Source organism: Peromyscus californicus, unplaced genomic scaffold, assembly GCF_007827085.1.
Source record: "Peromyscus californicus insignis strain IS unplaced genomic scaffold, ASM782708v3 Scaffold_11__1_contigs__length_118956290, whole genome shotgun sequence".
Lineage (NCBI taxonomy): Eukaryota > Metazoa > Chordata > Mammalia > Rodentia > Cricetidae > Peromyscus > Peromyscus californicus.
In genome coordinates this window covers 105,273,864-105,294,986 of record NW_026294402.1, presented here as the reverse complement: position 1 = coordinate 105,294,986, position 21,123 = coordinate 105,273,864, and the positions used below count along the sequence as shown (strand labels likewise).

The window sequence follows — 21,123 nt, the reverse complement described above, 5'->3', positions numbered from 1 at the left end:
AGCTCTCCTATAGAACGCAAGAGAGAAGGCCAGCCACGAGGTGGACCAAAGAGAGCACAGTGTGTTCTCACTGCTCTCGGCGGGCGGTCCCAAATGTTGTCTTGAATACAAAGTCATTGTTCCTAAGGGGACTGCCATTAGGTTCTTGCAATCACATTTCAGTCACGTGATCAACATGAGCCCCTGTGCCCTCTTTGTTTAAAGCTGCCCTATTTCTGTATGCAGCTGCTGACTTCTTAACATTGAGCCCACGGCCCACAACACTGGGTAACTGGGACCTGAACAAAGCTCCCTAACGCTTGTATTTTCTATATTAGAAACACCGAGGCCTTCTTTCTCTCAGGAACACGTCAGCACCAGCCCTGGGGTCTGTCTTACAAGGTGAAGCCCTACGAAAGAGCCCAAACGTGGGAAGAACATGGCACCACTGACTACAAATAGAGAAGTTCTACTCATGGAAAGCTGGAGTAAGCCAGCAGCCGGTGGACACAACAGACTGAAAGAGGTTGAAAGGAGAAAAGACAAAAAGAAAGAAAAAGAAAAAAGAAAAAAGAAGCTGAACCACCTCCCCAAATGTAGTTAATTTATAACTGAGCAAATAACATTGAGAAACTAAATGGGCGCGGGAAGGAATGGGCCCACTGTGATCTGCGATCAGCGTCTGGACGGGAGATTGTTGTGATCTTGGGCTGAGACAGTGGAGGGAACCCCCACCCCCACCCCAGCTTGGTTTCCAAACGTCACAGGAAGCCCCTCCCCTTGCTTCCTTCCCTTCTTCTGGGCTGAGGAGCTTCCAGGCTGGGAAATAGCCAGGGTGATAGGTCAACATCCAGCTGGGTGGTAGGAAGACCCACCTATGTGTGGATGGAGCCTTCTGGTGTAGACACTCGGAATCTTGTCCGCCTCTTCTCAGTGCTATCTGCTCCAACGCTGCCGGCCTCTGCCTGGCTCTCCTTCCCTTCCTCAGTCTGGGGCAATAGCGAAGCTTCTCGTGGAGGAAGGCGATGGATCCCTCTTGGTCTTGGGCCAGCAGCCTCCCACCCACCTAGGGACACTTCACCTAACCTCCTGGGCACACACACTGTACCAACTTTGATTTCTGGTAAGTGGAGAATCGGGCCTGAGACCTCTGCTCAGGCTATGCTTGGTAGACAGGGACAGCTGGGTGTCTGCAGCTCACCATCCTCCTGAGGAACTAGATATGACTAAGGACTTCACAGGCTGTGGGAATCCCAGGGAGCCCATTTTGCCCCAAGTAGGAGTCCAGCGGCCCAATGGATAAAGATTTTCATACGTTAGAACGGGCAAAGGCAAGTGTGGTTTCCACCGTTCTGGGAGTTCTGTGCCAGAGGCAGCTCCTTCCTGATTTGGACTCCAACTAGTATATTGAGACACGAAAATCAAAGAGTTGTGTGATTTCTTTTGGTGTCAACTGCTGTCCTCTTAACTTGGGAACAGATTCAACTGACCTTTGTCCCTGGGACAGAGGGAGCTGAACCACAGTTCCAATTCAAGCCTTCGGAATTGCCAGCCTAAGCCCTCACTCTCTGAAGTGGACAACCTTACCTCCTGCCACAGGTCTGTCCGGGCCCAGGAAACTCTGCCCCCACCCAGAAGACCCTGGGACACCCAGGAGACCCTACCCCAGCCCAGGAGACCCTACCCCTACCCAGGAAACTCTGCCCAGGCCCAAGAGACCCTACCTAGCCCAGGAGCCCCTGCTCTCACTCAGGAGCCCTGCTCTCACTCAGGAACCCTGCTCTCACTCAGGAAGCCCTACCCCAGCCTAGGCACAGCACTGTAGCCATGATGGAAGAAGACATAGAATTATGGCAACAAGTTTTCCAGGAGCTGATTCAAGAAGTGAAACCATGGCACAAATGGACCCTCACACAAGACAAGGGCCTTCTTCCTGATGTTCTGAAGCCAGGATGGATGCAATACCAGCAAAAGGCCTTTGCCAGGTGAGAGGGGTACAATGGTCTCATGCCAGAGGTCCTTGCTTGTTTCTCACTTTTCTCCTCTGTCCAGGCTTGCACAATGAGGAACACAGGAAGGAATTCCAGCTTCAGTAGAGACTGGGGACCCCCGCCCCACCACCATGAACTGAAAACAGCGCCAGGCCTAGACACTAAGAATTCAGGCTGGGAAGTGGGACAGTGAGGAAGGGGAGTTGGGGGAGGGAGAGCTCATTTACTCCAGGGGCTCTGCATTTGCTCCCTGCCTTGAAAGACTCCCTCTTCCTGGAGCCCCTGGGGAGAGACAGGGTTACAGTTCGGGACAGCCCGCAGGTGCGTGGCCCAAAGCAACTCACAGCGATTGTGTCCCTCTCTACTATGAGCCCATAGATTCTTTCTTATATAGGACTTTCAGAGGCCACCCTGTGGGAGCCCGTTCTCGGGTTCCTCATGGCTTTACCCAGCATGTCCGCATAGAGGATGATTAGACCACGGGCCTGAGTGCAGGTGTCTGGGATGGTCTGCACTTGGCTGTGCTGGGGGAGGAGGTCTTTTGCTCCGCCCCTTGGCGTCTCTATAAAAACCCTGGGGCAGAGACAGTCGGGGCCGTTGGAAAAGGTTCCAGGCCCTCTCGAGGCTATCCTTTATTTTCTATCTGTTTATCTCCGCGATATTCTCCGCAATAAATCCTTCTAATATTTTCTGCTGCTCGCACTCAAGAAAACTCTGGGGAACTGTGGGGGTGGTGGGTAAACGTCCCACACCACCCAACATTTTACCCTCTCTTTTCCAGGGAAAGTGGGTGCCCCAAGGCCTAGGAGTGGAGATAGGATGGTAGAGTCCTGGGACTCTACATGCCAGCTGACCTCTGTGAGGGGACTGGACCTTTCCCAGGCAGTAGCTAACTTGGGAAGCTCCAGAGAAAGAAAAACCGTAGTTTGTTTATTTGAGAAGCTGGAACTCTGGCTTGGCACACAGTGGAGCTAGAGTGATGAGACCAGGCCACGTGGGTGGCAGCTCAGTGCAGCTCAGGACCGCTCAGTGCAGCTCATGGCAGCTCAGGACCGCTCAGTGCAGCTCAAGGCAGCTCAGGGCAGCTCAGTGCAGCTCAGGACCGCTCAGTGCAGCTCAGGACCGCTCAGTGCAGTTCAGGGCAGCTCAGGGCAGCTCAGTGCAAAACTGAGGGAGATTTTCCGGCCAATGCATTCTATGGGACTCAGAGCTGGCTTCTCAGCCTCTCCTCCCCTCGGTTCATTTCCACATTTGCCCTTAGAGGGCAGGCTAAGATCAAAGCATAGAAAAGAGGGCCCTGGGGCTGTAGCTCCAGGTGCATTTACTTAACATGCACAAAGTCCAAGTGTCTGCACCTAGACCTCACTCTGCCCAGGCTCCTCCAACTCCCCACCTCAGACTGCAGATGCCCGTCTCAAGCAAAGTTAGGCTCAACCGCTATGGCCCCAACCTGACTGAATCAAGAGCAAGTTCCTGGGGTATTTGATGAGCAATAAATGTCTCTGCCACACTGGCATCTTCTGGCTTTGCACAATTCCTGTTCTAGGAAGCACAGGCTGCCTCCGTTTTTTTCGTCACTGTTCCTAACAGATACTTGTGCAAATATCTTCGAGAAACTGCTCTCTCTGCTGAGACGGGGTGTCATTCTGCACCCTATTGGAGGCAAGCACTCAGAAATAATGTAAAATTCTCTGGAGTGTGTAAGAAAAAGAATAAGTTGGAGGAGGGAACCACAAAAGAAGAGAGAGCTGAAGGCCATCATCTCTGGGGATTCCACAAATCATGGGGCCTGAGTAACAAAAGCAGGCAAGATGTCTCTGAGGCAGGAGACTGCAGCTCTCTCCTGATCTGTGTTGGCAACTTACCCAGCACCCACTTATATCCACTTGTTGATTTCAGCACAGGGTCCTTGGGGAGGGGCGGGGCTGTTGCAGGTTTAGCCTTGAACACATTTACGCCAGTGTTTGAAGAAACACTGGCTTAGGGCTCAGATACCAGAGCTCCCGTCCTGCCTCTCGAGCCCCAAGTCCTGGGGGGTGATGAAGTCCTGCTGTGTGCCTTACCTTACCTCTGCCATGTACACACCGGACTTAGAAAATGTCCTAGGCCCCTTCTGAGTCAGATGGCCTGTGACGAGCTGTTTGCACAGTAAGCATCTGATTTGGTCACAGGGCATGTTGGTGACACTGGTGGAGATGAGAAGGAGGGGCTGGTTCACGTCTCTCACTGCTGTGAGAAACTCCTTTCGCCCTCTGGCCGCTGCCCACAGCTCGGCTGGAACTCTGGCCTCTTCTCCACAGGTTCCACTGTTCCTGCTGCTCTCGCAGCTGGGCCTCTGGCTGCGTCCTGACAATCTTCCACATGCACTGGTGTGAGAGGAAGGGCCAGGGCCAGGTGAAGATGAGGGTCTTCGCTCAGAGATGTAACAAGTGCCCTGAGCCTCCGTTTGCAGCTCCAGAGTTCACTTGGGACAACATCTCAAGGATCCTGAACAACCTGCTCTTCAGAATTCTGAAGAAGTGCTATGGAGAAGGGTTTAAGCAAATGGATGAGATTCCTTTGCTTGGAGACACCAGTCTTGAAGGACCACATGACAGCAACAACTGTGAGGCATGTCTGCAGGGCTTTTGTGCTCAGAGTGGCTTAGGCCTAGCCTCAAAACCACCAGCGCGCCCATTATCTCCCACCCCGTCTAAGACAACTAGGGAGCCTAAGGTCACGGCCATTTACAGCAACGACCCCCGCTCACTGACCTCCTCTAAAGTGGAAAAGCCCCAAGCATCAAAAGTGGACCCCAAAGCCAGTAACCCTACCAAAGCTGCCCTCAAGGTTAGCCACACCTCACACCCATCAACTACAATATTGACAACCCAACAGCTGTCACGGGTAAGCTCACCTACCCCAACACGTGTCACTCAAATGCCTTCTCCCATCAAGAGCAGCAGAGCAGCAGATGCAGGAAAGAAGACCAGGTCCAAGACCCCAAAGGCATTGCCCCCATCCTCCTCATTTGTCCCACCCACTCGCTCCTCATTTGTCCCACCCACTTCCTCCTCATTTGTCCCACCCACTTCCTCCTCATTTGTCCCACCCACTTCCTCCTCATTTGTCCCACCCACTTCCTCCTCATTTGTCCCACCCACTCACTCCTCATTTGTCCCACCCACTTCCTCCTCATTTGTCCCACCTACTTCCTCCTCATTTGTCCCACCCACTTCCTCCTCATTTGTCCCACCCACTTCCTCATTTGTCCCACCCACTTCCTCCTTATTTGTCCCACCCACTTCCTCCTTATTTGTCCCACCCACTCGCTCCTATGTTGTGCCCGATTCTTGGAGGCCACCAGCAAACACCGCCTGCCAGGTGGAGAGAAGCAGCCATATCCATCCACTAAGTGAATCTTGCTGTGAATCTTGCTGTGGGGCCTGCTGCGAGGGCTTCTGCGAGTGTGGCAGGGCCTGCTGCAGGGGCCTTTATAATTGCATGTCACGTAAACCGTGTCAGTTTTGGGTCTTCCTATTCACTGTTGCTATTATTGGGACACTTTGCATAAAATATGGTATATGAGTCTTGAAAAAAGAATGCTGAATGGGAAAAAAAATCACAACATCCCCAAAAAGTCACCCATTGTGTAACCCCTTTATATGAAATGTCAATAAAATTAGTAGTGGAATCCAGAGGTGGCTACCAGGACTGGAGGAAGGGAAAAGTATAAAGCCACCGTTTAACCAATGTGGGTCTTGTGAGGAAGAGGGTGATGAAAATGTTTGGGAATTTGAGGAGATGGCAACAGTCTCTCAACTCCGTCAGCGCACAAAAAAGCGACTGAATTTGTTCATCTTAAGATGGCGAATTTTCTTTTCTTTACTTTTTTTCCCATGGGGGTGAGTTAAGGTAGGTTTGAGATCTCGTGATGCAGCCAAAGTTGGTCTGAAACTCACTAGGTAATTTAGGCTAATCTGGTGGTATTTGCTCTGCCCATGACCTTGGGCTATAGGGCCCCAAGGAGCCATGAAAAGGGTCACATGCCCCTTCTCCCTGCTCCTGCCTGCGAGGTGGATTCGCTCCAGGCCAGATCAGACAACTTTAGCTATCTACTCCATTCTGTATTTGTAAGTGTATTTCCTCAATTTATCTCTTAGTAAATTCTGTTACCCATTTAATAGACTCATGTGGATTGATCATATAGTCTCACGGTCCCATCAATCCTCCTGCCTCAGCCTCTCAACTGCTTGAATCTCAGATATGAACTACGATGCTCAGCAGTTAATTTTCTTACGACTCTCACCTGAATGCATTTAAAAGAATACACGGTTTTGACCTATCATGAAGGAACAGAGTCTGAAGTGTTGAGGACTCAGAACCATTTGGAAGTCTTGAACCTGTGATCTCCTCAGCAAGTTTTGCTCAGGCCCTCCACTGTCGGTCTGGTGTGAGATGGAAGCAGTAAACTGGCTTCTCAAACAATGGTCTCCATGGAGGTGCGTGCAGCTACTCTGTGATGGGGAAAAGATACTGGGAAGAGAGATGCCTTTTCAAGTTCAGTTAGGGAGTTTGGGAGATGCCTCAGAAAGTGCAAGGACCTGAGTTCAGCTCGGCAGCACCGGGGAAAAGCAGGGTGTGGAGTCCTGTCATCCCTCCAGCGCTGGGGAGCTGAGACAGACAGCTTCAGGGAGGGAGTTACTGGCCAGCCAGTGTAGCCAAAAGAACAATCTACAGGCTCAGTGAGACACACTGCCTCCGCAGTAACAATAACCAACGACACGGTGATAAAGTGAGGAAGGTACCCCGTGTCAACCTGGGCTCCGCACAAACCCGCACACACCCGGGACAAGGATTTTACACAAAAGGCTGGCTTTATTTAAATAAAACTTACATAAATTATGAACAGTCTATTTGTGTAAAATTCTACACTTCCGTCTTTTCACATACAATTTTCATATCTTGATATAAAACACGTATTTGAGTATGAAATAAAATTCTGAAGTCATTCAAGTAGGGCAACTCATCAACTTGAAACATTTTTAAGTGTTGAGAAGAAAGGCATGAAGTTTAAAGTAGTCCTCATCTTCCGACTCTGCACCTCTTAGCCCACGTCTCACTGTTTGCTTTTTGTTGAAGGAACCCTCTACTGAGACATCTCCCTATGACTGGAGGATGCTACCTGTTTTATATCTATGAAGGATAAAAATGTTTGGACTTAATTCAAACTACTGACACAGGCAAAATATCAAGACGCTGATTTTAACCTGTCTTCTTTCCGTTTCCTGTGAGTGTTTATGTATGCGTTACATAGTTTTGCATGTGTGTAGGGTGTGTGTGTGTGTGTGTTTTGTGTGTGCATGCACGTGCACACGGAGAGGCCTGAGTTTGAATCATCTATCATCTTTCCACTTTATTTACTGAGCCAGGGTCTCCTATTCGAAACAAAAGCTTCCGGTGGGCTTGGCTACCTAGCCAGTTTGCTCTGAACACATCCTGTTTCCATTTCCCAGGACTGGAGTTACAGGTGGGCCACCATGCCCACTTGACATTGCCATGGGTTTCTCATCAGCCTTCCGCTGGTCCTTAGAGCTGGGCAGCAACAACTTCAACAGCTGAGTCATCTCCCAGCCCTACTAACCTTTTGTTTTAGGTTTTTAGTTTAGTTTTGTTTTAATTAATTGTGTATGTGGTAACCTTTTTAAATTATATGATTCTGAGAGCAAATCAGTTCTTCAGGTAAGAAAAAGTAAAAATCCCCCCCCCTTTTTTTTAAATCACAGATAACCTCTTCCTACCCCAAGCCAACAGGTTAGGCCTTGCCGTACAGTATGGTAGCCACAGCGGCTATTGAAGTACACTGCATTTAAAATTTAGTTTTCCAGGGTCATCAGACAGCAAGTGTTCCGTGCCTGGATAGTATGGCGTCTAACGACACAGATACAGAGTGCTTCCCCCACTGCAAGCAAAGGCTGTAGCGGCCGCCCTGGACTACCCCAGGGAGGAGTCCACACATACAAACAAGTGATCCATGTGCATTTTTCCTCCTGTCTTCAAGACAACCAGCCACCTCCTGTCTGTTTTAATCTAAGACACTGGTATAAAAATAGAAGCTTTATACAATTCTTCCAGGGGTATAATGTGATACAAGAGCACAGAGCCCAAAAGCGAGCCCTGCCTTCACCAATGCAAACTACATCCCAGCGGCTCCTGCTCGCCCACAGCTGCACTCCAGTGGGCAGAGCCCTCCTATGGTTCCCATAGAAGCCCTTCTAGGGGTCATCAGTGTGGACTCCTCACTCACCGGGCCACCTACAGGAAGGAGCCTTGAGGGCATTGCCTCTGGTTTTTGTTGTGATGTCCCAGCTCTACCAGGTAACCAGTCAGGGCAGGATGCTCCCCAAGCACACCGTTCAGACCTCCCTAGGCCCACGCCATTTGAGCATCCAGTGCCCAATGTACTCCACACACCAGCCCTTCTCTCCACCCTCAAGACCCAAATTACACCTTCAGTCTCTCCTGAGAGTTAAAATACAATTTTAAATGTACTTGCCAAAATAAATTTAAAATGTGGAAATAGTAACTCGTTTAAGCTCAAGGAGCATTATTCTCATTAAAAATAAACAGTATACTAAAACATTTTCAAGGTGATAAATTCTCTTTCATTTACAACCCTCTAGCCCTTGAGTCCTGAAAATAATGCATCCAATTGCAAAACTTGTTCTATATGCTACATTTTTTAAACAATGTATTTCCTAAAATATTAAATGTGCATTCCTTAGAACAATTAGTCTATTAATATTATTACATAAGCAAATTCATCAGTCTTCCCATATTTGAAATTTGAAAATTATTTTCTTAACAGTGATGTAGTTTCTAGACTTTGTCCTTAAGCACAAGCCACAATTCCTATAAGATGTAACACATATACAAAGATGTGGAGCACAAGGCAGCAAGATTTTGTGGTCTTCTGGTGGGTCAAGTCAAAGTTGAAGGCTAAACGACACTTTAGTGGTATAACTGGGAACAGCTTCTGCAATAAAGAAAAAATATATACTTAGCTATTCACTCCTTTTAATTATTCAATTTATTTTATGTGTTTGTGTGTGTTTGTCAGCATGTATGTATGTATGTATGTGCACCACGTACATACCCTGTGTTCCTGGAGGTCAGAAGCGAGTGTCTGAGTCCCTGGGACTGGAGTTACAGTGAAGTCAGTTGTGAGCTGCCGTGTGGGTGCTGGGAAATAAACCAGGGTCCTCTAGAAGAGCAGCCAGTGCTCTTAACCCCTGACCCATATCTCCAGCCCCTTATTAATTCAGTCTTATTATGAAATATAATCATAATGTAGTGGCTTGCATCAATACACAAAGTATTGACGCTTCATATTTTAAGTATAGAGGGAGTGTGTGAGGCATCACCAGTGGGTAGCCAAGTTTAGAAGCATTTAGATCTAAGATGCTAATACTCATTCTCTTTCTTTTACAATCTTTCCAACCATCTCACACAGCTCCCTCTAAGCTCTGGAAACTGTATGACCATATAATAATAAAAGCTGATGAGATCGATGGTAAAGGACATGGGGCTGAAGACAGCAGGTGGGAAACAATACAGTTTATAAGAGACCGGGGCTATTTCTTTCTTTTTTTTTTTTTCAAATAATTTATTTAAATTTATTTTATGTGCATTGGTGTGAAGGTGTCAGATCCCCTGGAACTGAAGTTACAGACAGTTGTGAGCTGCCATGTGAGTGCTGGAATTGAACCTGGGTCCTCTGGAAGAGCAGCCAGTGCTCTTAACTGCTGAGCCATCTCTCCAGCCGGATCAGGGATATTTCTAAACCAAGCATGCTCTTGCTAAATAAACTTAGCCTTGCTCCTCCAAGTGTTTAGGGTCCAGTCTGTCCCTTTATAGCCAAGCTGCATCTACAGATGGCCTATGCCAACCATAAGAAGTAGTCAAGTTGGGGACTGTGGGTGGAGCACAATGGTAGAGAACTTGTCTATCATACACAAGACCTTGAGTTTGAACCCACGAAACAAAACCCTTCCCAGCCTTTCCTGAATTATCCATCCACCTACATTCCTCAGGATACCAACATTCTGTGGAAAAACAAACCTAAGTGAACCATCCCCTGGTTGGCCAACTATGTTCTCCTTTAATTGTGATATTTATACAGGTATTTTGTTTGGATGAGTTGACGTTTTCAAAAAAATTTTTTTAAAGATTTATTTATTATGTATACAGTGTTCTGCCTACATGTATGCCTGCACACCAGAAGAGGGCACCAGATCTCACTATAGATGGCTATGAGCCACCATGTGGTTGCTGAGAATTGAACTCAAGACCTCTGAAAGGGTAGCCAGTGCTCTTAACCTCTGAGCCATCTCTCCAGTACCTAAAAGTTTTCAGATTTTTAAATCAATTTTTGAAATGGAATCTTATTATCATATTAATATCATAGAATACTATTTTGTCAACATAATTAACTTAAAGATCATTTACTAGGAGGCAGGATGGCTCATTGGATAAAAATATTCCAATAAAGCCGGGCGGTGGTGGCGCACGCCTTTAATCCCAGCACTCGGGAGGCAGAGCCAGGCGGATCTCTGTGAGTTCGAGGCCAGCCTGGTCTCCAAAGCGAGTTCCAGGAAAGGCGCAAAGCTACACAGAGAAACCCTGTCTCGAAAAACCAAAAAAAAAAAAAAAAAAAAAAAAAAAAAAAGTATTCCAATATGCAGATGAGGTGGTCTGAGTTTGATTCCTGAAACACACAGAGGCAGGAGAGAATGGACTCCGTAAGGCTGTCTCCTGATCTCCACATGCACACCTAAGCACACAAGCCCCGCCCCCCACATCAGGTACACACACACACAAAGTAGTATTTTTTTTGTGATTTAAAGGTTACATAGTTAGTATTACAACCTCCACATTTTAATTGTGTGTTTCTCAGCCTCTGTGTTCTGTCATACAGTTGATACATGTAGCAAGCATGAAATATTCTAGGAAAATCTCATGTTTCATGCAGGAGACCTGTGCAAGATCAAGGCAGACACAATCCCAGCCTGGACCCAGGAGGCGGGCACACAGGCCCACGCCTGGACACAGGAGGCGGGCACGCAGGCCCACGCCTGGACACAGGCTAAGGGGTGACTAGGAGCTCCTGGGAAAGGGAGAGTCGGTTCTCCTCAGGGTGCAGCCCCTGCAGAGTGGGCCACACAGCCTGGAGTGTATGGGCAACAACAACTACAACTGAGTGGTTTTCTAACAGAGAGAGGAAAACTAAAGTGGGTAGGGAAACTGAGTGGACCAGGAGTGAAACAGGTGTGTGTGTGTGTGTGTGTGTGTGTGTGTGTGTGTGTGTGTGTGTGAATATGAACAAAACACATTATATGAAATTCCCAAAGAACTAAGAAAAATGAGAGGAAAAAAACTCATGTTCTAAGATAATGCATTATTGCTTCACAAATAGTCACAAATAATGTTTTTTGTCAATTTGACTTACATTGATGTGTGTATTTCATGAGCAGGTGCAGTTTATATAATAATTTTGGATGGTTTTAAATATTCCCAACTCACCTCTTTCTTTAAGATCTTCAATATATGCTTTCATAAACTCTTTGTCAAAATGCTGACGGTCCTGTTCACTTTCTACTATTTCATCGCTGTCTTGACACTGGGTCTTATCTATAGGATTGTCCATAAGGCTTACAAATCTGTTGGAGAAAGTATGGGAAGCAGCTCGTGTTTACTGTGAATGTTCAATTGCAAAACTCCTCTTCAGTGTGCTGGAGAGATGGCTCAGCAGTCAAAAGCACTGGCTGTTCTTCCAGAGGACCAGGGTTTGATTCCCAGCACCTACAAGCTGGCTCAAAACCATCTGTAACTCCAGTTACAGGGGATCCAAGCCTTCTTCTGATCAATGAGGGTGTAGTATACATGCATGCATGCAGGCAAGCAAAACACTCATACACATAAAATAAAATAAATACATCTTTTTTTTAAAAAATTAAGAATATAGGAGGCAGAAGGAGGTGGATCTCTGAGAGTTTGAGGCTAGCCTGGTCTACATGGTGAGTTCTAGGACAGCCAGGGCTATGGAGAGAGGCCCTGTCTCAAAAAAAAAAAGGAAAGGAAAGAAGGAAGGAAGGAAGAAAGAATATATATATATATATATATATATATATATATATATATACATACACACATATATACATATATATATATATATATAGCCACTCTGATTTCTTTTTTATCAACATTTAAAGAGTGTGAAGACTTTTTTTCCAAAGCAGTGCTTTCTTTAATTGGCCTATCTGCTCATTCTTTCCTTTTTCCATTCCAGCACTGAGCCACACGCAGTCTATCATTATTTTTCTTTAATCAATAACCCGGGGGTGGAGCTCAGTTGGCACAGTGAGCACAAAGCCCCGGTTTTCATCCCTAGCACCACATAAACTGTGCCCGCCTGCAATCCCAATTCTCAGAAGGTGGAAGCAGGAGAATGAGACGTTCAAAGTCAGCCTCAACTCCATAGTGGCTGAGTCACGTGAGTCCCTGTCTAATAGAAATTAAAAGACCCGAGTCAGCCAATCAGAATCCCGTTTTTCCTTTATCTTGCTTACAACACACCATTTTGGTTTTGGTCTCTTCATAATGATAAATGAAGACGTATGCAAAGGTTCCTGAGGGCACAGTCTCCTGCCTCGTCATCTTTCTATCTGCTTGGGAGTGAGCAAGACTTCACCCCAGACTGGAGCCCAGATCCCCTTCCATGGATGTTGTCTTTGTTTTGGAGTTCACTGAGGGAGGCCAGAAAGATGAGGCAAGCAGAGAGGACTCCTTGAACAGGAGTGTCTGGCCTATCCAAGGCAGCAGGGATGTGACAGCTGAGGACAGACAGATGAGCGCCCAAGCAGGGTCCCCACCTCATGCTGTCCATTGCCAAGTGGTTTTTGTAGCTCCGGAAATTCAATGATGTGTACTACTCAGGGCATGTGAAAAACAAACAACCCCCTCCCAATTCCTGCAGAAAGTGGAGTCGGGTCAGATTCTCAGGTGTATGAGGATCCCCTAAGCAGGGGCGTCAAGGGTGCCTGTCCTGGGGGCCCTCCCCCTCCCCCTCCTATGTACTCACTTTAAAGGTGTAGAGGCATCGCAGAGAGCAGTCGGGAGCTCCACCAGGTGATCCCCACTGACAACCAGCAAGGTGAGCTTTTTGAGGTTGAGCATGGCTTGAGGAAGGTAGGTCAGCTTGTTTTTATACAGGAGAAAGCCCTGCAGCTCTTCCAGCCTGTGGAGGAGAAGCCAGGGCTCAGGAGAGGCTCCACAGGGAACTACAGGGAACTACGGTGCTCCAGCCGGGAAAGCCTGCTCGGCTCATCCCACCAAAACGTGTGTGCAACCACAAGCTTTCTCTTCACATTTAGATAGTTATCGCCGGGCGGTGGTGGCGCGCACCTTTAATCCCAGCACTCGGGAGGCAGAGGCAGGAGGATCTCTGTGAGTTCGAGGCCAGCCTGGGCTACCAAGTGAGTCCCAGGAAAGGCGCAAAGCTACACAGAGAAACCCTGTCTCGAAAAACCAAAAAAAAAAAAGAAAAAAAATAGAGTTATGACTTTTTTAATTATGCATATAACTTATAACTGTGAAGATTTTACTTTACTGACTAAATCACCCACTGAAGACATGTTCGGCAACAATACAGAACACGGCCCACTGGGCCTCAGAAATCAGCAGACTCCTCTAAGTGTCTCCTGCATTTAGACCCTCCCTCCAGATTATTTTTTTCATTTATTTACAAAGTCTTACGTAATGCCACAAATCTCTCAAAAAGTCCTGTCATTTCAAACACAAACAAGTCCCATTTGGTCTCCTTAGCCCAGGAAGGCATTCATTCATCACAGGGACCAAGAGTGGAGAAATGTCACCTGAGAAATGTCATACTAAGGCCTAAGCCAAGGTCGGTCTGTGAATCATAACAGTTTTTTTATACTTCCCTGTAAATAAGAGTGTAGACTCTGCCAGGCAGTGGTGGCATACACCTTTAATCTCAGCATTTGGGAGGCGGAAGTAGGAGGATCTCTGTGAGTTCAAAGCCAGCCTGCTCTACAGAACTAGTTCTAGGACAGCCAGGTCTACACAGAAGCCCTGTCTGGTGGGGACGGGGGAGGGTGTAGACTCCAAGAGTACACAAGTTATATGCCATTCATTAAGCCCAGCCCACTCTCCAGGCCCAGTATAGAAGCCTAATAATATCAGTGGCATGAATGACTGAATCAATCTATCTCACATTACATGTTTCAGTGCAATAATTATTTTTTAAAGAACTGGTTACATTTTAAATTAATTTTATTTTTATTTCTGTGTATGCACACACATGCATGAAGGGGCACATTCACATGTGCACATAAGCATATGGAGGTCAAAGGTCAACACTGAGTGTTCCTGTTATTATTCCTAGCCACTTCTGGAGTCACATGACCCACTGCCAGCAGTCAGGCAAAATACTTAGTCAATCCAGGGCCTTATGTCCTATGTAATCTGCACACAGAGTGATCACGTAATCTATGCACATGCGTGATGTAGCTACATAAGCCCATATGCGCATGTGTGAGGTGACCTATAAAAGCAGGCTCTACCCCCTGCACCATTCTTTTCGGTAGGCCTACCCGCCTCCACCCTTCCCTTCCCTAATAAAAACTCTTACAGTGGGTTCCGCTGTACCTCGTGTTTTCTCGCCCCGGTAAATAAATAACACTTCCACTGCTGCCCTCCACCTTATTTTCTAAGAATTATTTCTATTCTTTAATTCTGTGTACATGAGTGCAGGTGCCCACAGAGGTCGGAGTGCTGTATGCTCTGGAGCTGCAGTTACAGGCAGTTGGGAACCTTCCAGAGTGGGTGCTGGGAACTGAACCGGGGCTTCTGAAAGAGCAGTTACGTGCTCTTTTCTGCTTTGTGTTCATGTTTTGAAACCAGGTCTCATGTAATCCTGGCTGTCCTGGAACTCTAAATGAAGATCAGACTAGTCTTGAACTCACAGAAATCTGCCTGCCTGTCTCCTGAGGGCTGGGACTAAATGTCTGCGCCACCACACCTGGCTATTAAGAGCTCCTAATAGTGAAGCTACCTCCCCAGACCCTTCACTTTATCTTTTAATTTTTTTTATTTTAAATTATGTATAGTTATGTGTATCTGTGTGTGAGTATGTACACATGAGTGCGAGTGCCTGTCGAGTCAGATCCCCGGGAACTGGAGTAACAGGTGGTTGTGAGCCATCTGATGTGGGTTCTGGGAACTGAACTCTGGTCCTCTGAGAGCAGTACTCAGTCTTAACCACTGGCCATCTCACCAGCCCCTCCACCTTGTCTTTTGAGGCAGGGTCCCTCTCTGAACCTGGTGATTACCAATTGACTAGACTGGCCGCCACAAACTCCAGGGACCCACCTGTCTTTGCCCACCCATGCACCAGGGTTACAGCTGGGAGCAGCCACACAAACTATTACAGGACTGTGAGGGGTCCAGCTTAGGTCCTCGTGCTGGCACAGCAGACACTCCCCCACTGAGCCATCTCCCTGGCCCATAGTAATTGGTTTTTTGTTTTGTTTTTTTAATATTTATTTATTTATTATGTATACAGTGTTCTGTCTGCATGTGTTCCTGACCACCAGAAGAGGACACCAGATCTTATTATAAATGATTGTGAACCACCATGTGGGTACTGGGATTCAAACTCAGGACCTCTAGAAGAGCAGCCAGTGCTCTTAACCTCAGAGCCATCTCTCCAGCCCAGTAATTGTTTTTATATAACTTTTTTTTTTTTTTTTTTGAGACAGGGTTTCTCTATGTAACAGTTTTAGCTGTCCTAGAACCTGCTTTGTTGACCAGGCTGGCCTGGAAGTCACAGAGATCCACCTCTCAAGTGCTGGGATTAAAGGTACATGTGACCACTGCCTGGCGGTAATTGTTTTTAAAAATGAAATAGCTTCATGGATACAATTTAGCAACATAACTAACATGTCAATTCTGTTTAAAGATTATATACCTTAAATTAATAAATGAAAAGTAATAAAAATTTGGATTTTTGGTGTTGGATACTTTTAATCCCAGCACTTGAAGACAAAGGCAGGCAGATCTCTGTGAGTTCAAGGTCAACCTGGTCTATATAGTGGGTTCAAGGACAGCCAGGGCTACAAAGAATCTGTCATTACATAAAAAATAAGTAGATAAATAAATAAATAACTGAATCAGACGTGTTCAAATGCATACATACATGTATGTGTGATGCACAACGGAAATTGTCTTATTCTATCATTTCCTAGAGACAAACTCCGGAAAATTAGTTGTTTCAAAGAATATTTGTGTGTGTGGCACATCTAAAGTGTTAACAGTCTTAATGTGTTAGTAATTAGCTCATCTACCTCACCTTAGGACGCAAGTAGCTACCTGTCTATGTCTTGTGGCAGGTCACTCAGATTATTGCTGCTGATATCCAACCACTGTAGACGGCACATCCGCAGGACACAGATCGGGACACTGGAGAACTTGTTTGCTGAGATATCGACAAACGTCACTTGCTTCAAATTACTCAACTAGAAAGGAATAAGAGGATATTCTAGTTACCCTCTGTGACAGCTAATCCTGATTGTTAATTTGACAGGATTGAGAATCACCATGGAAACAAGTCTCTGGGCAAGTCTGGGAGGGATTGTGTAGATTCAGTCAGTTTGGAAGACCCACCTTAACTGTGGGTGGCACCATTCCCCAGGCTGGGGTCCTAGGCTGCTCAGCACCAGCGTGCATCACTCTCAGCTTCTTGACTACGCAGTGTGAATGGCTACCTCAAGCTCCTGCAGTCATGACTTCCCTGCCGTGATGGACAGTCCCCTGGGAGTGTGAGCCACATAAACCCCTCACTCCAGGAGCTGCTCTTGTCAGCTCTTGTATACTGGCATCAAGACAGGCAACTAATACGCCTTGTGAAATGGGAATTAAGTTCAACTTATAGCATTTAGAATAATATTTCTTCCTCAAAGCATCCATGAATATATGTATAAATAAAAAATAAATAAAAATAAAAAACCAGACCCAGGGACTGGAGAGATGGCTCAGTGGTTAAAAGCACTGACTGTTCTTCCAGAGGACCTGGGTTCGATTCCTAGCACCCACGTGGCAGCTCACAACTGTCTGTAACTCCAAGATCTGACACCCTCACATAGACACACATGCAGGCAAAACACCAATGCACATAAAATAAAAATAGATTAAGAAGAAAAAAAACAGACCGACTATGTGTTTTGGAGCACCTATGGTGTATCATTCACTGTACTTTCTGCTGGGGATGCTGCAGTATGCTATAGCTGCCCTCGAGGAGCTGCTATCTTTATAAATAAACAAAGCAACTCATGTAGTAAGAACATACGACAAGTCTCAACTTGCAGGAAATGAAGGGTGATTTTACCCAGCAGTATGAGAGAGTAATGGCCAGGGGTCCGAAAAGATTTCATGGAGAACAAAAAATTGGACTTGGATCTCCCTGGTGGGGAACAGTGCATGCAAAGTCACAGAAGACAGAGAGTTCAGGTCTTTTGTTGTTGTTTTGTTTTGCTCTGTTTGTTTATTTATCTGTTTTTTGAGACAGGGTCTCACCACAAAGCCCTGGTTGTCTTGGAACTCATTATGTAGACCAGACTGGCCCCAAACTCACGGAGATCAGCCTGCCTCTGCTAGGATTAAAGGTGTGTGTCACTATGCCCAGGTAGAAAGTTCAAGTTTTATAGAGTATGGCGTGGCAAGGACTGCATTAACAAGTTTTGACAAGTCTTGAGGAAACCCACATTTACATGACATGATAAAGATCTCTTCATCTCGTCTGGCCCCAGTAGCTAAGCAGGATTGGGTTCTTCTGCTGTGGTTTTATATCCACAGTTATTGTTTGCAACGTGCCAAGTCAAGTACATGAGGAGATACATTTTACTTCAAAGCAAATCTATGAATTTTGAATAAAGTTGAACAAACATTTCATATCTGGAATTGGTTATGAAAGTTTGGCAGCTACTATGAAACATAAAAAAAGTTAACTTTTTTTACTGACTTATTTTGAGAGTCCATGAGTAAAATTAGAGCTGTCTCTCCAAGCACATTTTCATGCCACCAAGATGGCTCAGTGGGTAAGAACATTTGCAGCCAAGCCTGATGATCTGAGTTCAATTCCCAGGACCTACACTATGGAAAGAAAACCAGCTCCCAAGAGCTGTCCTCTGACTTCCACGTGCACCAACACAGGTATGCACACACCCAGAACAAATAATACCCTAAAGACATTTAAAAATTGTGAGAAACACAGGGCTAGTTGGACCAATAAGGGGTGGTGGCAATCAGCAGAAGGAAAAAGCATTGGGCTTATGCCCATATTTAGCTTAATATGAATCCCATCTTTGTGTTGTCAAATACACTCTACCGAAGGAACACACTCTGATTATATTCTTGTCTGGAATTCTGAAAAATGAATGTGAAAGCAGCACCTGTCAGGGAATGATCAGAGAGATGTGCTGCGTGCCTGTAATCCAAACTAAGCCTTCTGATTAGTTTGGCTCAGGGTGCCAACAATCAGATGCACAGAAAAAGAAAATAAAAACAACATAAAAAAAATAATTTTTTTAAAAAGATGAAATTCATAATATTTTCTGGACATAATCACCTTGAACCTGTTATCATAAAGTCTATGAAAATATTAATATGCTAGACAAAGGCCTTAATCTAAGGATAAAAATTGTATAGTGCATATATTTTTATTTGTTTGTTTTGTTTTGTTTTGAGACAGGGTCTCATGTGACCCAGGTGAGCCACCAATTTGCTATAGGATACCCTTGAACTTCCTGACCCTCCTGCCACTACCTCCAGGTGCTGAGGTTACTGGCTTGTGCCACCAAACCCAATTTTCACGGAGTTCTGGGGATCAAACCTACCCAAGGGCTTTGCACATCCTGAACAAGGACTCTACCAACTAAGCAACAGCCCTAGTCCTAGAAATACTATTAAAAGAAGATGAAACAAAGTATCTCCATTTCACTTTATTCCTATTAATGGATGATATCTGTTATCTAGAATGCATATCCCGATTTATTTGTTCACTGAGATGAAGCTGGAAATAAAGGGGTAAATCTTTTTTCATGTGGTCCTAACTGGCTGAGGTAGTCCTGCAGACAGGACTTCAGAGATGTATGAACTTTAGAAATAGTTGCTGTGGGATGTTCTGTATGGCAAATGTGTTGCTGATTAGTCAATAAATAAAACACTGATTGGCCATTGGCTAGACAGGAAGTGTAGGCGGGACAAGGAGGAGAATAAAGCTGGGAAGTGGAAGGCTGAGTCAGAGAGACACTGCCAGCCGCCACGATGAGAAACAGCATGTGAAGATGCCGGTAAGCCACGAGCCACGTGGCAAGGTATAGATTAATGGAAATGTATTAATTTAAGCTGTAAGAAAAGTTAGCAAGAAGCCTGCCACGGCCATACAGTTTGTAAGCAATATAAGTCTCTGTGTTTACTTGATCGGGTCTGAGTGGCTGTGGGACTGGCAGGTGAGAGAGATTTGCCCTGACTGGGGGCAAGGCAGGAAAACTTAAGCTACAAATAGTCATTAAATTTATTCTATATTCATGGAAAAAGTAGTTTTAAATGATTGTCTGATAAAGTGGAATGGAAAAAACTGACCACAGCATTCTGCTAGAGATAGTTGCTACTTGCAAAGTTCTCACAAAGCACTGGCTACCAATTATCCTAGAAGGGACTCTCTTATTCCTTGCACACGGCTGGGCACACTGCCTGGATGGGTGTAATCGGAGGTTTCCTGTCCCAAATGCCTGTTCCTAAATACTTGACAGCTACTTCCCAAATTGCCACACAGAGGTTTATATTATTTATAAATGCTCGGTCTATAGCTCAGGCTTATTACTAACTAGCTCTTACACTTATATTAACCCATAATTCTTATCTATGTTTAGCCACATGGCTTGGTACCTTTTGTCAGTACAATATTCTCATCTTGCTTCTCTGCATTTGCTGGCTCTGCCCTTTCTCTTCCCAGAATTCTCCTATTCTGGCTCTTGTGATTAATCTCTTCCTGCCCAGCTATTGGCCAGTTTTTTATTAGCAAATGAGAGTAATACATATTTATATTATAGAAAAGGATTGTTACACAGCAAATGAGGGACAGTGTCTGGTAATAGTGGATGATAACACTCATCTCACCTTGAATGTGCTTGGCCATGATGCTCAGTCAGGACCCACTCTCCCCTACTCAGATCTGTACATGCTCTAATCCCCCCAGTCCAGAAAGTCCAGCTTCACTGAGGTGTTCAGAGTGGAGGTAAGTTAGGTCATCTTTGTCTGTCTTAGCCCTGTGTCCTGTATGTAGTCTTTACACAATCCTTCAGAGAACACTTTGTATCTGATCCTGCTCATCACCCCTTCACACCCCAGTCCAAGGTCCTGTCAGTCATTTGCACTTGGGCAAATCCTTTTAATACCCCAAATTTCAACAAGGTAAAGTTTGCATGCCACAAAACATCCCCATCATGGATGTACAGTGAACCATAACTCAAATCTACTTTGTCTCTCTACACATTTTTCTTCCTGGAAATTTCATGTAACACTCTTTTAAATCTGGTTTCTTTCATCTAGGGTGTTTTTCAAATTCTTCATTTATGTCTTAATATGTATGGAGTTAGACAAGGGTTTTCATTTTCCCAAAACCTTCTACTGAATTGATTGTCCTTTTTCTATTGAATTTCCATGGTGATTTTGTTGAAAAATCAGCTGATTGTAAATACAATATCACTGGGCATGGTGTTACACACCTTTTATCCCAGCACTCAGGAGGCAGAGACAGAAGAGCTGTGTGAGTTCAGGGCCAACCCAGTACAGAGCAAGTTTCAGGCCAGCTAGGACTACATAGCAATACTATCTCTCAATAAAATTATAATATATATGTAAATATATGCATATATTATGGAGATTTATCTCTGAAATCTCAATTCTGTCCTATTTTTCCATGTGTCTGTCTGTATGTAAATACATGCTATAATTTTACAGTAAGTTTTGAAATTCCATAATCTAAGCTTCCTAATTTTGTCCTAGTTCAAACTTGTTTGGCAACTCTTGTATT

The 21,123-nt window shown here is 45.4% G+C and overlaps 2 protein-coding genes across 5 annotated transcripts in view; one reads left to right on the top strand and one right to left on the bottom strand.

Annotated features, from left to right (window-relative positions):
* Positions 1 to 829: 829 nt before the first annotated feature.
* Positions 830 to 6,687, top strand: Rtp3 (receptor transporter protein 3). Of its 3 annotated transcripts, none has more exons than XM_052722223.1 (4): positions 830 to 1,102; positions 1,459 to 1,578; positions 1,771 to 1,964; positions 4,271 to 6,687. In XM_052722223.1, exons 3-4 carry the CDS (start codon positions 1,807 to 1,809, stop codon positions 5,535 to 5,537), a joined length of 1,425 nt encoding a protein of 474 aa, XP_052578183.1. In that variant the 5' UTR covers positions 830 to 1,102; positions 1,459 to 1,578; positions 1,771 to 1,806; the 3' UTR covers positions 5,538 to 6,687. The 3 variants fall into 3 exon arrangements, with proteins under 3 accessions (XP_052578183.1, XP_052578190.1, XP_052578176.1); XM_052722230.1 differs by having other exon boundaries at positions 1,752 to 1,964; XM_052722216.1 differs by having other exon boundaries at positions 1,459 to 1,964.
* A 115-nt stretch (positions 6,688 to 6,802) lies between these two features.
* The window catches only part of Lrrc2 (leucine rich repeat containing 2), a 34,237-nt gene continuing 19,916 nt past the window's right edge, over positions 6,803 to 21,123 (bottom strand). For both annotated transcript variants that reach the window (XM_052722247.1, XM_052722256.1), the window contains exons 6-9: positions 16,401 to 16,546; positions 13,090 to 13,245; positions 11,532 to 11,668; positions 6,803 to 8,985 (exon numbers count right to left, since the gene is read on the bottom strand). In XM_052722247.1, coding sequence (XP_052578207.1) covers positions 8,936 to 8,985; positions 11,532 to 11,668; positions 13,090 to 13,245; positions 16,401 to 16,546 — 489 coding nt within the window. In that variant the 3' untranslated portion in view covers positions 6,803 to 8,935. The remainder of the gene's footprint in view (positions 8,986 to 11,531; positions 11,669 to 13,089; positions 13,246 to 16,400; positions 16,547 to 21,123) is intronic.

Coding starts and splice junctions, on each gene's coding strand:
- Rtp3 (XM_052722223.1), top strand. CDS start 1,807: ATGATGGAAGAAGACATAGAATTATGGCAACAAGTTTTCCAGGAGCTG. Junction 1,965..4,270: donor CAGCAAAAGGCCTTTGCCAG/GTGAGAGGGGTA, acceptor TCTTCTCCACAG/GTTCCACTGTTCCTGCTGCT.